Below are 13,028 nucleotides of genomic sequence, written 5' to 3'. Positions count from 1 at the left end.
CAGAGTTTGTACTGGAGGCACTAGTGCAGTGCTTGAGGGAAGCAATGTGCCCAGCATTCCTATAGTGCCTGTGAAATGTCTCAGCAAGTATCTTGCGAAAAGTCACAATGTATGAGAGCTTGTTTGCCCTTTCTGCTCTGTTCATGGCTTGGCCTCTCCTCTGTCACAAGAAACTAGGGCCCGGTGGGACTTGACGTCTTTCCGCAGGGCCTGAAAGACAGAGCTGTTCCACCAGGCCTTTGGCCAAGGCACAGTGTGACCCCCTCCTATGGTAATCCTCATAGAACTCTAGCCCAATTGTTGCCATTAATTTGATTCTGAATTGATTTTAGAATGTATTTCTATTAATTGATTGTGATTTTATGTAAACTGTGTTACTTTTACTGTTGTTAGCCACTCTGAGCCCGGCTTCGGCTGGGGAGGGCGGGATAGAAATAAATTATTATTATTATTATTATTATTATTATTATTATTATTATTATTACTACTACTACTACTACTACTAGTGAACACACCCTCTTAAACATGCCCACATTTCATTGCATGCCAGGACTGGACACCCACCCTCCTTTCTGAATAGAGAAGAGGTGCAAAGATGTTTTCCTCATGAGTGATGTGGTGTTGGCTAATGTGGGTGACTTTTCTCTCTTGGTTGAGGGGAGAGGCATGCCCAAACCATTTTGGTTTCCTGTATTTTTCTGTTCTTTTAGATGTAACAGCTACTTTGTGCTATAACACACATTCCCACAAAAAGCTGTTTTGTGCTATGCCATGCTCCACAGCAGATATTTTGTGTTACGCCACATCCCCGCAACACTTTCTGAAAATTCCAAATATGCCCATTGGATCAAAAGAGAAGGGCATATCTACACTACAAACACACACACACACACACACACACACACACACATACAAACTTGTGCTTTGTTTACTCACAACAGAATTACTGAGAATCCACTTTAAAACTTTACCATTTCCCTGCCAAAGAGCTATGGTTTACCTACAGCTTCCTTAAAAGGAATGATGATTAAAGCTGTTTTAGAGTCCTTTATATCAGCAAGTGCCTCTGTATGGTGAGTGACTCTGTCTTTCTGAATCTCATTTATGATTCTGCACAGTAAATAAAGAAGACTTTTTTTCCCCTTGCAAGACAGGGAGACAGTGGCAGGCCTGGAGTTGAAACATGTCATGACTAGGTATTTGCCAGAGCACTGAAAGGCCAGCCATGGCATTCCTTTATTTTTTAAAAAACTAGAACCTGACACTAAGAAGAAAAGTGCTGAGTCAAGTGACTAAAAACACTGTCATTCTTATTACCTAAGTGCCCTTGGGACTATTGTACAGAGTGTGCTACACTGGGTCACAGAGTCATTTTGGGGGAATTGATTGTGGTGGCTGCACTTGCCTGGTCTGGTCCTTCTCTCTCAGCACTTGACAGAAGGACTACCAGGCTACCAGAGCTGGGCTACTGATCCTTTCCATGCTGCAGCTGATCCCTGGTAAGGTTGCTTTGGGAGTGCAAATGGAGTGCATAGTTTGCTCAGGATCCCTTCAAACCTGACACTGGGCAAGTTCTCTATGTGAGGGGCTGTCCAAATCCAAATCCACTTCGATTATAATGGGATAGTAGGGGCCTTGAAGTTGCATATCAACAGATAGCACCCGGACAGTATAGACTGAACAAACACACAGGTCAGCCACACTTGGGTGAGATGTACTATATTTCTATTTAAATTATAGTAATTAGTTATTATTATTATTTATTAAATTTATATAACACCATCATTTGAAGATCACAGGACATTTTACAGTATAATAGTTGTAAATTCACACTTTCCCATATAAAATCAGAATACCCTAATTACTGTATATGCAAATGTTTGTTTTTTGGACTCTTCTTTTTGCACTGCCTAAAAGACCATCCCACTGACTCCCTGTGCTTTTGTGTGTACAGGCAACACCTCCAAAGCCCTTTAATTTAGCATTGCCTGCCAGCATTCTGGAAATATTGCTTTAATTCTCTTGCACAGAAGCACTCTGTGAAACAGTGGCTGCCAAAAGCTGCAGCACTTAATTAGACCTAATACTCATGGCTAGAATTTGGGAAAGACAGCACAGGGGAAAAGCAAGGAAGTGGCAAAACCTACCCAGTTTTGGCGAAGTTTGTCCAGTACGTCATAACTACCGCACTGAGCATGACATCGTTCTTTGAAAAGTTGCAGTTGAACAGTTCCGTAGGGCCAATCATAGGAATACCAAAGACATAAGGGACTTCATCGCCGTGTGCTGAGTCAGCCCAGCTGGGTTTCATTTCGCTCTGGCAGTGGTGATAAAATGCATAGAAGTACGTTGGGGAGCCATATTGGGCATGCAGGTCAGCTGTGGCAACAGCTGGAGCAACCCACTGGTGGTCAGTAAACAAAGCCACCAGGGTCTTTCTTCGCGTTTCGGGATTCTCCTTATCTGCCCAGTCTGTGTACATGAACTTAATGGTCTCTCGTAGCGTGTCTTTCCCTTCCGGATAGCCATACAGATTGTCCACAAAATTGGATACGGAGAAATCAAAATCGTTTGGAGAAACGCCCTCTTCATTATCTACAATTCCATCTACAAATTTTAAGCCTTCCCCTTGGTTTACGCCTAGCATTATGTCATAGTTGAGAAATTCTCCCTGCTCCATCAGGATCTGAGGATCATCTGGAATTACATCCCCATCAATCACAGGCCCAAAGGCAATGTGGTATGTAGCTGGTGTGATAGTTTGCTGAATGAGTTCTTTGTAGTTCTTATTCCGAAAGCATTCAACTAAGTCTGTAGTGTCCAGCGTGTTGCAGCCTACTTTTTCTGCCAAAATTGCAGTGTACTTGGCAGGCTGGTAGTTCACTGCCCAGCTGGACAGGGCTGTTCCACTTTGTATGATTGCCTTTTGGAACAGACCTGCAGGTGCAGAAGTTAAAAATTAAAATACATGAACAAGCAGCATTGACCACCAAGCAAAAGAACCTTTTGTGCATCACTTACAGGAAGTACATTCTAGTGAAGAGCAAGTTTCATTCCATTTCCATTCCATGAAGAAGAAAAAACCACAAGAAATTATTGCTCTTAATTTAGCTCTTCCCCCTCTGTCACTAATCTACGGCTAGCTAAGTAATTACTAGTACTTAATATTCATACATATGAATATAATGAATCCAGTGCAAATGTCTAGGGATGAAATGCTTCACAAATATCCATAAATATTCAGTACATTGTAGTAAACATACACATATTTTCATATGGATGAGAGCCACAATCTGGAGAATAGCCTGCATCATATCCATGTAGCCAAACGTTGTGTCCTTACAGTTTGCCCCTTTCACTGTACATGTCTCTCAATGCATACAGAAGCACAAAGAACATACCAAAATGCAAATTAAAATTTAAACTAGTTTGGTGGCTGTGTGTGATTTCTGTTTTGTTTTGTTTTGTTGTTTTTGTTTTTTTTTAAAAAAATCTCTCTTACAGGAATATCAAAAAATAGTTCTGTAATTAGGAGGAGGAGGAGAACAGCATCAGCTGGGGGTATTTCTAATATAGTGACATGCTACTATAATATCAAATGTAGAAAGCCTAAATTAATAATTTAAAATAGTGGGGAATGAATACTAATTCTTCTGTGTGTTGTCTAAAATTATATCAATAGGTATAACATCAGAGCTGTCATTAAGATGATTCCTAGCTGATTGCCATTGCCAATTTCAACTTGTTCCTAAGTGACTGTGTCATAGCCTCAATCTGTTGCATATTTTCCAGCAAAAGCCGAGGGGGGGCAACAAATCCACTGGCCATTCTCAGTTCGACTATCTTCAGTGATGCTGAGTGAATTCCTTTTCCAATCCTACTTGAAAACCAGTTGTTCCGGCTTCGCCTTTTTCAGTCCTACTCTTGCATTTTACATTCTCCCAACTCTGGCTGTCAAATGACTTCTTTGGGGCTGCTACGAAAATCTCTTCCGGCCCTGCAAAGCATCTGAGGTAAAACCTGCTAGAACTGCTAGGGTGTAGGTGTCTACCCTCTGCAGCGTTTCCTTAAGGCAAGGTGTCCTTCTGCAGGGGCGGGATTTCACCCCACCCCTAATTGCAGGTACAGTCTATTTGCAATCCTGATTCCAATTTAACAGGGACACATCCATCCATTGGATGAAACAGAGGCATAAGGAGCATAACTGTCAACTTTTCCCTTTTCTTGCGAGGAATCCTATTCGGAATAAGAGAATTTCCCTTTAAAAAGGGGAAACGTTGACAGCCAAGATAAGGAGCCGCATCCATGAAAACCTTTGTTGAAGTTGAATCCTCCCCACAGACAACCTTCTTCTCCCAAGAATCTTTTGGCAAGATGGTTCTAGATGGGTTCAAGTCTCCCTGCTCTCTTGGTGTCATGACCCTGGATTCCAGCAATTTAAGAGACTGGAGGACTTGTGGTGTCAGCGGAAGGGCCCTCTCTGAGCATCACCCCTGAAGCTTGGGGGCACCCAAGGCTCAGATGTCATCTGAGAATGAAATGGCTGAAACCCCTGAGTCAGGTCTACAGACTGCAGCCCATGAGCACAGTTCCAGTAAGGTGCCACCATACTTGCCTCCACAGAGGCGATGCACTGACACAGGCAGCATGCTTGCTACAAATTCCCAGAGAGATGACAGACTGCTGGATTCCAGGCAAGAGGCCTGATCCTTTAAGGCATTCCACTTGTCAATGAGGAAGCAAGGTTGTGGATGTCAAGGCATGCAAGATTTCAACCTGGTCCCAGCAGTTGTTAACTATGATCACTCATGCCTACTCTGTCCTGTTGGGTCCTTCTTGGGACTAGAAGAGGTCATTTTGTTGGGTTTGTGTACATTGGAGAGGGCCCAGTGGCTATGTGAGGCTCTCATTCTGCATGTGGCACATGGTGCCAATAGGAGTAAGCCAGGAGTCCTGCTGCTGCCTCTCTTTGAGAGGTCATATCTGTCTGGGCCTGAACCTGTGCCTATGTGAGCTTTGCTGGCATCTCTATGTATCAGTTACGTCCCTGAACTGAATGGTGCCCAAGGACTTTACGGGAATGACAGCCGCCAGCAATCATTTCCATTTTCTGTGAATGACTTGCACAAATAAGCGCTTCACCAGCGGAAAGGTCAGAGGAAAATCATACGTTTTCTTCTGTCTCACAGAAGCTATACATCATGTAATTTGAAGAAGAAGAAATGTGAGGCTAAAATCAATGTAATAGGTATGAATTCCAAGAGTTTAATTCGGAAAACATAATCCTCTTTTTTTTTAATGGACATCTCTTCATTTAAACACTGGCCAGATCAATAACTTAAAATGTATCTGTATTCCCTGCCCCTAAAAGATTGGGAATTTGGGGTCAGATTCAATGGCCCGGTGTGACTATTTTTTTGCTGTGCTCCAGTGATGTGAAGCAACTCAAAGCTGGCCTAAAGCTGCTCTGCTTCACTTGAGCATAGCCTAGCAGCTGGATAAAAAAAAGTCTTTCCCAGGTGAATTTCAGGTGAGAAAACTGTATGCTCTAAAAAAAACCGAAAACACACACCCACACAATACAGGCATGATGGCTTGTTTTGGGAATGCTCCAGAAATAATTGCTCCAGAAAAAAATATCAGAATGTGATCAATCTTTTTTAAAGCAACAACTACCCATCAAAGTGTAAGATAATTAGCAATAAATTCTGTTTGACTGTGATCCACAAAGTATGTATTGACTTCTCAAATAAGGGGGAAACTAGCTAGTTACATAGCTAGCTAGATCTTTATCAGTGAGGGGATGTGGATACATTTGGCATTAATAATAATAATAATAATAATAATAATAATAATAATAATAATAATAAACCTTTATTGTCACTACACCACCTGTGTGCAGTGAAATTAAATAAGCCCCCCCCCCATACACTCAGTCTTGTTCACACTCTGTGTGCTTGTTGGAAGTCAATTACACCACTATTTTTTTCCATTCAGCAGCGCACCCCCCATTTTATCCAAACGTAACAAAAATAATACACGCTTTAACAGTGCCACCCCCTAAAAAAAGCACCCCTATTATATTTTTACATAAAAACTGATCTAGCAGGGTAACTTTTTACCAGACAAAATACTATTTATGCTTCTGTAAGTATGCTTGTATTTTCTGCAAAATGTTTGCTCTCTCTGATCGGCTCCTTGGGTTGCATGCCACATGAAAATAATCTAGTTATCTCTCCCCCCCCCAAAAAAAAGAATCGAATACTGGGATATTATCTGAGGCTCCAAATGACCTTTGCAACTCACATTAAATTATCCCTTTTAAAATTTCTGATATTTAGCTAGGTGAATTGTTACCTTCTGAATAGTGAGACAATGTCAACAGACTGACACAGGAGGCTCCTGCCCCAGATCCAAAAATAGTAACTCTTTTTGGGTCTCCTCCAAACGATCCAATATTTTCTTCAATCCATCGTAAAGCTTGGATTTGGTCAAGCAATCCATAATTGCCTTTTGCAGCTTGGTCTCCAGTGCTTAGAAAACCTATAAGGCAAAAAAAAGAAAAGAAAGGGGGGTAATTTTAGCTCACCAGTCACAGAATTTGCTATAGGCCATGCACATATTCACAACACATATTTCCTTCTTTCTTCTAGTTTTTGAAAGGCCACAGATGTAGTTAAATATATTTAACAGAAACTTTGAGAACACAGTGATCCCCTCCCAGTTGCAGAGGATTGCATAGATATGGGAATTATCATCTCTTCTTTTTTCATAACCTCCAATAGTAATAATAAAAAGTAATACAGATTTTTTTTCCCTTTTAGTCTTAGAAATCTGCTAAATCTGATTAAAGGTCAGTAACATTTTAAAATGCCCCATAGAAGCCTGGAAGTCAAGATAATAATGGGATTTCCTGCTGTCCCTGGATTGTACAGGGTGGGGGATGAGGTAATCCAAATTCCTTTTCTCTCAATAGAAAAAATGTCTTTCTGCTAGTTTGTGTGTCAGGTGCTGGTGTGGTTGCTCGAGAGCCAACAGGCAAGACTCCGACCTGTCTTTTCCAGGCTTTATTATTAGTGCAAACTATTTACAGTGAAGAGCGTCACAAGTTCGTGTCTGGCTCACTCGCTAGCAGAATCTGGGACTGGGCGGTCCTTATATCTCCTCCAGCATAACAGTCGCATGACCCCCAACCTTCTCCTCCCTTCCCTGCACCTAAACCTACTGCAAAGCGTGGGTGCTGGCAAAGGGGTACTTCCCTCCCCTCTGGTTTGCTCAGGCTCGGTGTTGAGGCTCTCCCTAGCATCCCCTGCTCCCACCACTTCCTCTCCACTGGAGGTGGGGCTTTCCTCCTCGCCAGAGGAGGAACTCCTTCACAAGATTTTCTGAGGTTCCCTATAACACAACTGCCCTTTCACCTCTCGGCTCTGAGCTGATGGCAGTTCCCTGACATTGTGCATTACATTTTCTTAGGTGTACTCATAGTTTTCAGTGCATACTTAACATGTAGTGTGTGAAGCAGGTGAGGCTAGCAAATGTTTGTGAATAGTGAGTGTATCATAGGCAAAGGTAAAGGGGCCCCTGACCATTAGGTCCAGTCGTGACCGACTCTGGGGTTGCGGCACTCATCTCGCTTTATTGGGCGAGGGAGCGGGCGTACAGCTTCCGGGTCACGTGGCCAGCATGACCAAGCCGCTTCTGGCAAACCAAAGCAGTGCATGGAAATGCTGTTTACCTTCCCACTGGAGCAGTACCTATTTATCTACTTGCACTTTGATGTGCTTTCGAACTGCTAGGTGGGCAGGAGCAGGTACCGAGCAACAGGAGCTCACCCCGTCATGGGGATTCGAACCGCCGACCTTCTGATCGGCAAGTCCTAGGCTCAGTGGTTTAACCCACAGCGCCACCCGCGTCCCAAGTGTATCATACTTGTATGTTAATCCATATGCCAAGACTGGCTGCAGGTCACTGTAGAATATTAACTAAATGTGGCTGCAAATCCAAGTTTGTTGCCACATAGGTGCAGAAAGACACTTATAATGAGAATAAATAAATTGTCAATTGACAAAGCAAGCATAATGGCAGTAATGCATGACAACAATAAGAATTCATATACATAATTATGAAATAATGCACAAAATGCAATATAGTACAACAGATTTTATGAGAAAAGTGAATATTAGCTATTTTGCTGTTGGCATCAAGATAAGTACTTCCCCCCTCTCCTCCATGGCCTCTTTTATCTGGTTATCAGATTTTAGAAACGAAATGTGCCATGTTTGCATGTGGTCTTGCAACTCAGAATGCCATCAATTACCTGAGTGTGTATGATTTGCTTTGTTCCGCTGAAATCAGCACACCTGAAACATTACATTAGTTCACATTGACTGGAGCAATGTCCAAATTTGCCATTTTGAGTCTCCCATCTTCAAGCTTGATTTTAACTGCACAGACCTTATCTCAGCAAATTATTTAAGAATGTTGCACTTGTACAAAGATCCATAATATATCAAACTCCCACTTGAAAGATTTATAAGCACAGAATAGTTCTACATTGAAAGGGGGTTTGCCATTAGCATTTGCAAATGATCAGCAAGGCAAGTGCAGAACACATTGTCTGCCAATAGCTACTTATAGGGTTTTGGGGGCTAGTGAGGAGGTATTCCTGTTTCTCCGGATACTGGAGAGCAAAGCTGCTTGCATTTGGAATCATGATCAAGGACCCCAAAACCATGGGATTTAGTTAAAATCCTAATTTATTTATTTTGTAAGAATCTATGTATGCCAATTATTTTGAAGATTATCTCTTAGTAATCTCATTCTAGTAGTTAACAGCAATATTAATAAAAGAGGCAGACCTCTGTAATGAGATTCAAAGCTTTATTTTATTTTATTTTATAAAATGTAGCAGAGAAATCCAATCTCCAGATTCCTACAAGCAGTGTCATTAATCTAATGTCATATGGTATTAACCTAGCAACAATTGTCATCCCTGCTAATCCTGCTGTCACTGTTGCCTGACATTTTGTTTGAGCTGGTCCGTTGCAAAGATTTCCTCCTCTTTACATCAAGCCACCTGAAGCAGGGTGCTTCAGTCTGAGGAACGGCTTGGACCAGCCTTGTCGCTGTCATTATTCTATAACGCACCATCTACATACTGCCTCCAATGTGTCCTTTGCCCATAGGATGGCCAATTGCACAGTGCCAAAAAAAGAGATAAATGCATCGCAAAACAAGAGGACAAAAGAGGATGCAGATTTGCAAGAAAAAATGCATATGCAAATGGTCATATATAGATGTAAATTAGGGGAAGGCGTCTCACTACAGTGGCAAAGAGTATGGTCAGGCGAGCTGTGTGCCTGCTTATTGTGCTGTCCATGTGGTTACTGTGGGTGGGTAAACTGAAGGTCCCTGCTTTCCCTTCTTATGACGCATTATCTTTAAACTGGATTTGGACCAGGCAGCCTTTCGAATAGAGGACAGCTTCAAACAGAAGATTGTCCTCTGTAAGACCACCCTACTTGCCCAACATTCCCAGTTCTCAAGCCCAACCAGAAAGAAATAGAAGAAAAGAGCTCTCCCTATTTTTAAATATATTAAAACTGAGGTATACTAGCTCTAAAACAAACAAACAAACAACAACAACAACAACAACAACAACAACAACAACAACATATCAAGACTTTATCAGTTGCTTTCCTTAAGTAAGTGTCTGCATGTAACACATGCAATACTTTCACATACTGAAACACAAAGAAATAGCTGAATTATGGACATTGTCCTGGTAATTAAAACAGACTTAATAAGATTTATCCAGTAGCACAATTTAAATGATGAAAGTGTAAAATATCTAATGAGAACCTTCTGCACATGTATAGTGTGGTTGTTAGGTAGCTTACAACTTTTGTAGGTGAGTTACAAAGCAGGCAAGTGAGCACTATTTCCCCTCAAAAGCAGCCATTTCTCATTCTTCCCCCACATTAAATATGTCAAAAATGAGCTGTACCAACAAAAGCTGTTTTTCCAAACTTTCTTGGTAGTAAACTTAAGTGGCTGCACTCAGTACTCAAATGTTTTAATACTCAGAAACACAAAACCTCGATAAGTTGTAGATATTGTCTTGAGAATTAAAATATGGTAGCGAGAAGACTGGCACTGGCCACAAACTTAAATGCACTTAAGCCTATTTTTTTTATTTGCTGGACTTTGACCATGATCTTTTCCTTAGGGAAATATATATATATCTAAACACATGCAAAGGCCTTGAGATTTCCAGTACAGTGTTACCTCGGGTTAAGAACTTAATTCGTTCTGGAGGTCCATTCTTAACCTGAAACTGTTCTTAACCTGAGGTACTACTTTAGCTAATGGGGCCTCCTGCTGCCGCTGCACTGCTGCTGCATGATTTCTGTTCTCACCCTGAAGCAAAGTTCTTAACCTGAGGTACTATTTCTGGGTTAACGGAGTCTGTAACCTGACACGTCTGTAACCCGAGGTACAACTGTATGTGTGCTATGATGGAAAGTCTTTTCTCATCAGAGAATGGATTCACTCTGTTTCATTTCATATGAGCACTTCTCCCTCCCATTATTGCATACTGCCTTCACATGCTGCAGGTGTGTGCATGCAGAGAAAACAGACAGGAAACAACTGCAAGGATGATATTGAAACCAGGGTTTTGGGAATACATATTGAGAGTCAACCTTCGTGTGATAAAGTTTTGCATTTTATTTTTAAATTTATTTTTACAACCCAAACCTATCATTAACAGATCAGATGAATCCAACCTTTATTAATTCAAAAAAATGAAAGGTTCTTTGTATAAAGGAGCTTCTCTTTGTTACATGAATCCATTTCAAGTAAGGGAGGAGGTGATACAATCTGGCTGCCAAATCTGTTACAACAATGTATTCTGAGAACCCAGAAACCATGTGAGAGATGGGAACAATGTCTGCACTGGGAGAGATTGACCCAAGATAACTTTAGCATAGTGTTATAATTAGCCCTGGGAGCAGAAACACGTTTCGATCCCTGAATTTTTAATCTTGTGATTTTCAATTCCTATCAAATACACTGAAAGGTGACAGAGATCACCATCAATGACTATCTCATGTTTCAGAAATTAAGGTTTCTCTTTTTCGTCTTCCATAGTTCTCTGCTGATCCTCATTAACTGCAAGAGCAAGTTTTCTTAATTTAAAAACTAATCATCAAGGCAAAAGCAGTCAGTCTCACCTGACATCAAATGAATGAACAAATATTTCTCCTCTTGATGAGAATATGTATCCTTTCATGCTTTGAATACTAGATCATAATATTGGCCAAAAGCCATTTTAGAGTCACGACAAGGATTATCTTTTCAGACTTAAACATACAGAACTGGAAGGCCTCCTACCTGTATTAAGAAATGTGAAGATTTATAAATACTTAGAGACTGCAACATACTATGGATGATTTCCTTTTTTTAAAAGAAAGCCGTTCTGTTGGACAATGTTTTATTTGCTATTTCATATCTTTTAAGCATTCATTAAGAAATAAGTGGGACCTACAACAAAATATCGCAGTGCATGCTCACTTCCTAACAGAAATGCTTTTGTTCAGGGTTCATGTCAAACCCTGAATACAGCCCCTTCTTTTCTAACAGACACTCAATTTTCTGTAGCCACAGAATGTGTTTAATCTTCATTGGTCTGATTTGAGTGTGCCTTTCCCCTTTATGTTTCTGTTTTAAAACATTTGTATTTAAATAATAATAATTTCTGCAACCTCAGGGTTTTTCCCAGCACTCACCATCTCAGTTTGCTTTTAGAGGGTTGAGTTGTACTTCTGGCATTGATCAGCAAACTAAGCTATCAAGTTAATATTTACTGTGGTCTCGAAATAACACAGGGGTTCCATAACTGTACTGTGGGGCTCACCAACTTAGTGTGTGCAAGTCCACATGCGCCTCCGGGTCACCAATGACCCCATGGGCCCCAAGGCGTTAACTAGTCCTGCCTACTGTACAGGGCCAGATTTAGGTTTGATGAGGCCCTAAGCTACTGGCGGTAATAGGGCCCTTTATATGTCCAGCTGCCCTTTGTCAACAACAAATTGTTGCTGTTTTTTGTGTTGAATATATGCTATATGGTAATTTATGGACCTAAAGCCATTTGCACATGCAGAATGTAGGCACCTGATATATAGAAATGAGCAAACCAGTGATATTTTAGGGAGCAGGATAGCAGGCGAGGCCCATTACTTACATCATAGGAGCCTACACAACACAAAACACTTGCTGTATGTAGGTTTTATTTTATTTGCTTTTTATCTTATATTTTGGAAATGTACATCCAGTTTTTTCCTTTAAATTCTTTTGGGGGGCCCAAGAGAGTGGGACCCTAAGCTATAGCTTGTTTAACTTATATGTAAATCCAGCGCTGCTACCATACCCTGGAAGACCATATAACAGCCCCCTGCCACAGTCTGACTTGATGAAAGTGACCTCAGTTCAAAGGGATTACCATTTTCTGTTGGTACATTGCTTCCCCCCCCCCCTGCCTGTGGCAATAGTGGCAGCAGTCCTCTCAGTAGCCACCAGAACAACATGGGTGCTGGAAGAACTAGTGGGTTCTGGCAGGTGTGCCACTGTCAGTACGATAGGTGGCAGAGTTAAAGGAATTTTTTTTAAAAAGAGAGAGCGAGAGGAAGAAAAAGAATAACACATGCTGCAACAATAAAGACTAGGCACCCTTGAACCTCTGGGATACCCCTCCTTCTTTGCTCAAAAATATATAAATGGCCCTTCCCAATTTTACTTTATGCTAACATTATAGTGAATTTGAGGCTCGTACCATTTTTGTTCAGCCCTGTTTTCAACTATGTGTTCTGCACCGGGCAGGAAGATGAGCTATGGATGAGGGAATTTGATGGAATTCTCTTGCTATGGATTGTTCATTACCTGGTTAAAGTTTGACTCAGAATTCTGTAGGGACCTTTTAAATTGGTATATGCAATCTGATGGCTCCAGATAGCTTTCTAATGAGTTTT

General features: G+C 41.1%; 1 protein-coding gene across 5 annotated transcripts in view; it reads right to left on the bottom strand.

Annotated features, from left to right (window-relative positions):
- NLGN4X (neuroligin 4 X-linked) overlaps window positions 1-13,028 on the bottom strand; it is a 160,407-nt gene that overhangs the window by 15,094 nt on the left and 132,285 nt on the right. For all 5 annotated transcript variants that reach the window (XM_053387276.1, XM_053387270.1, XM_053387274.1 and 2 more), the window contains 2 exons: window positions 6,358-6,543; window positions 2,148-2,937 (listed from right to left, as the gene is read on the bottom strand). In XM_053387276.1, the coding sequence (XP_053243251.1) occupies window positions 2,148-2,937; window positions 6,358-6,543 (976 nt within the window). The remainder of the gene's footprint in view (window positions 1-2,147; window positions 2,938-6,357; window positions 6,544-13,028) is intronic.

The sequence above is a fragment of the Podarcis raffonei genome, chromosome 4, assembly GCF_027172205.1.
Source record: "Podarcis raffonei isolate rPodRaf1 chromosome 4, rPodRaf1.pri, whole genome shotgun sequence".
Taxonomy (NCBI): domain Eukaryota; kingdom Metazoa; phylum Chordata; class Lepidosauria; order Squamata; family Lacertidae; genus Podarcis; species Podarcis raffonei.
Note: the sequence above shows the minus strand (reverse complement) of the source record. Positions and strands in the feature narration are given on the sequence as shown.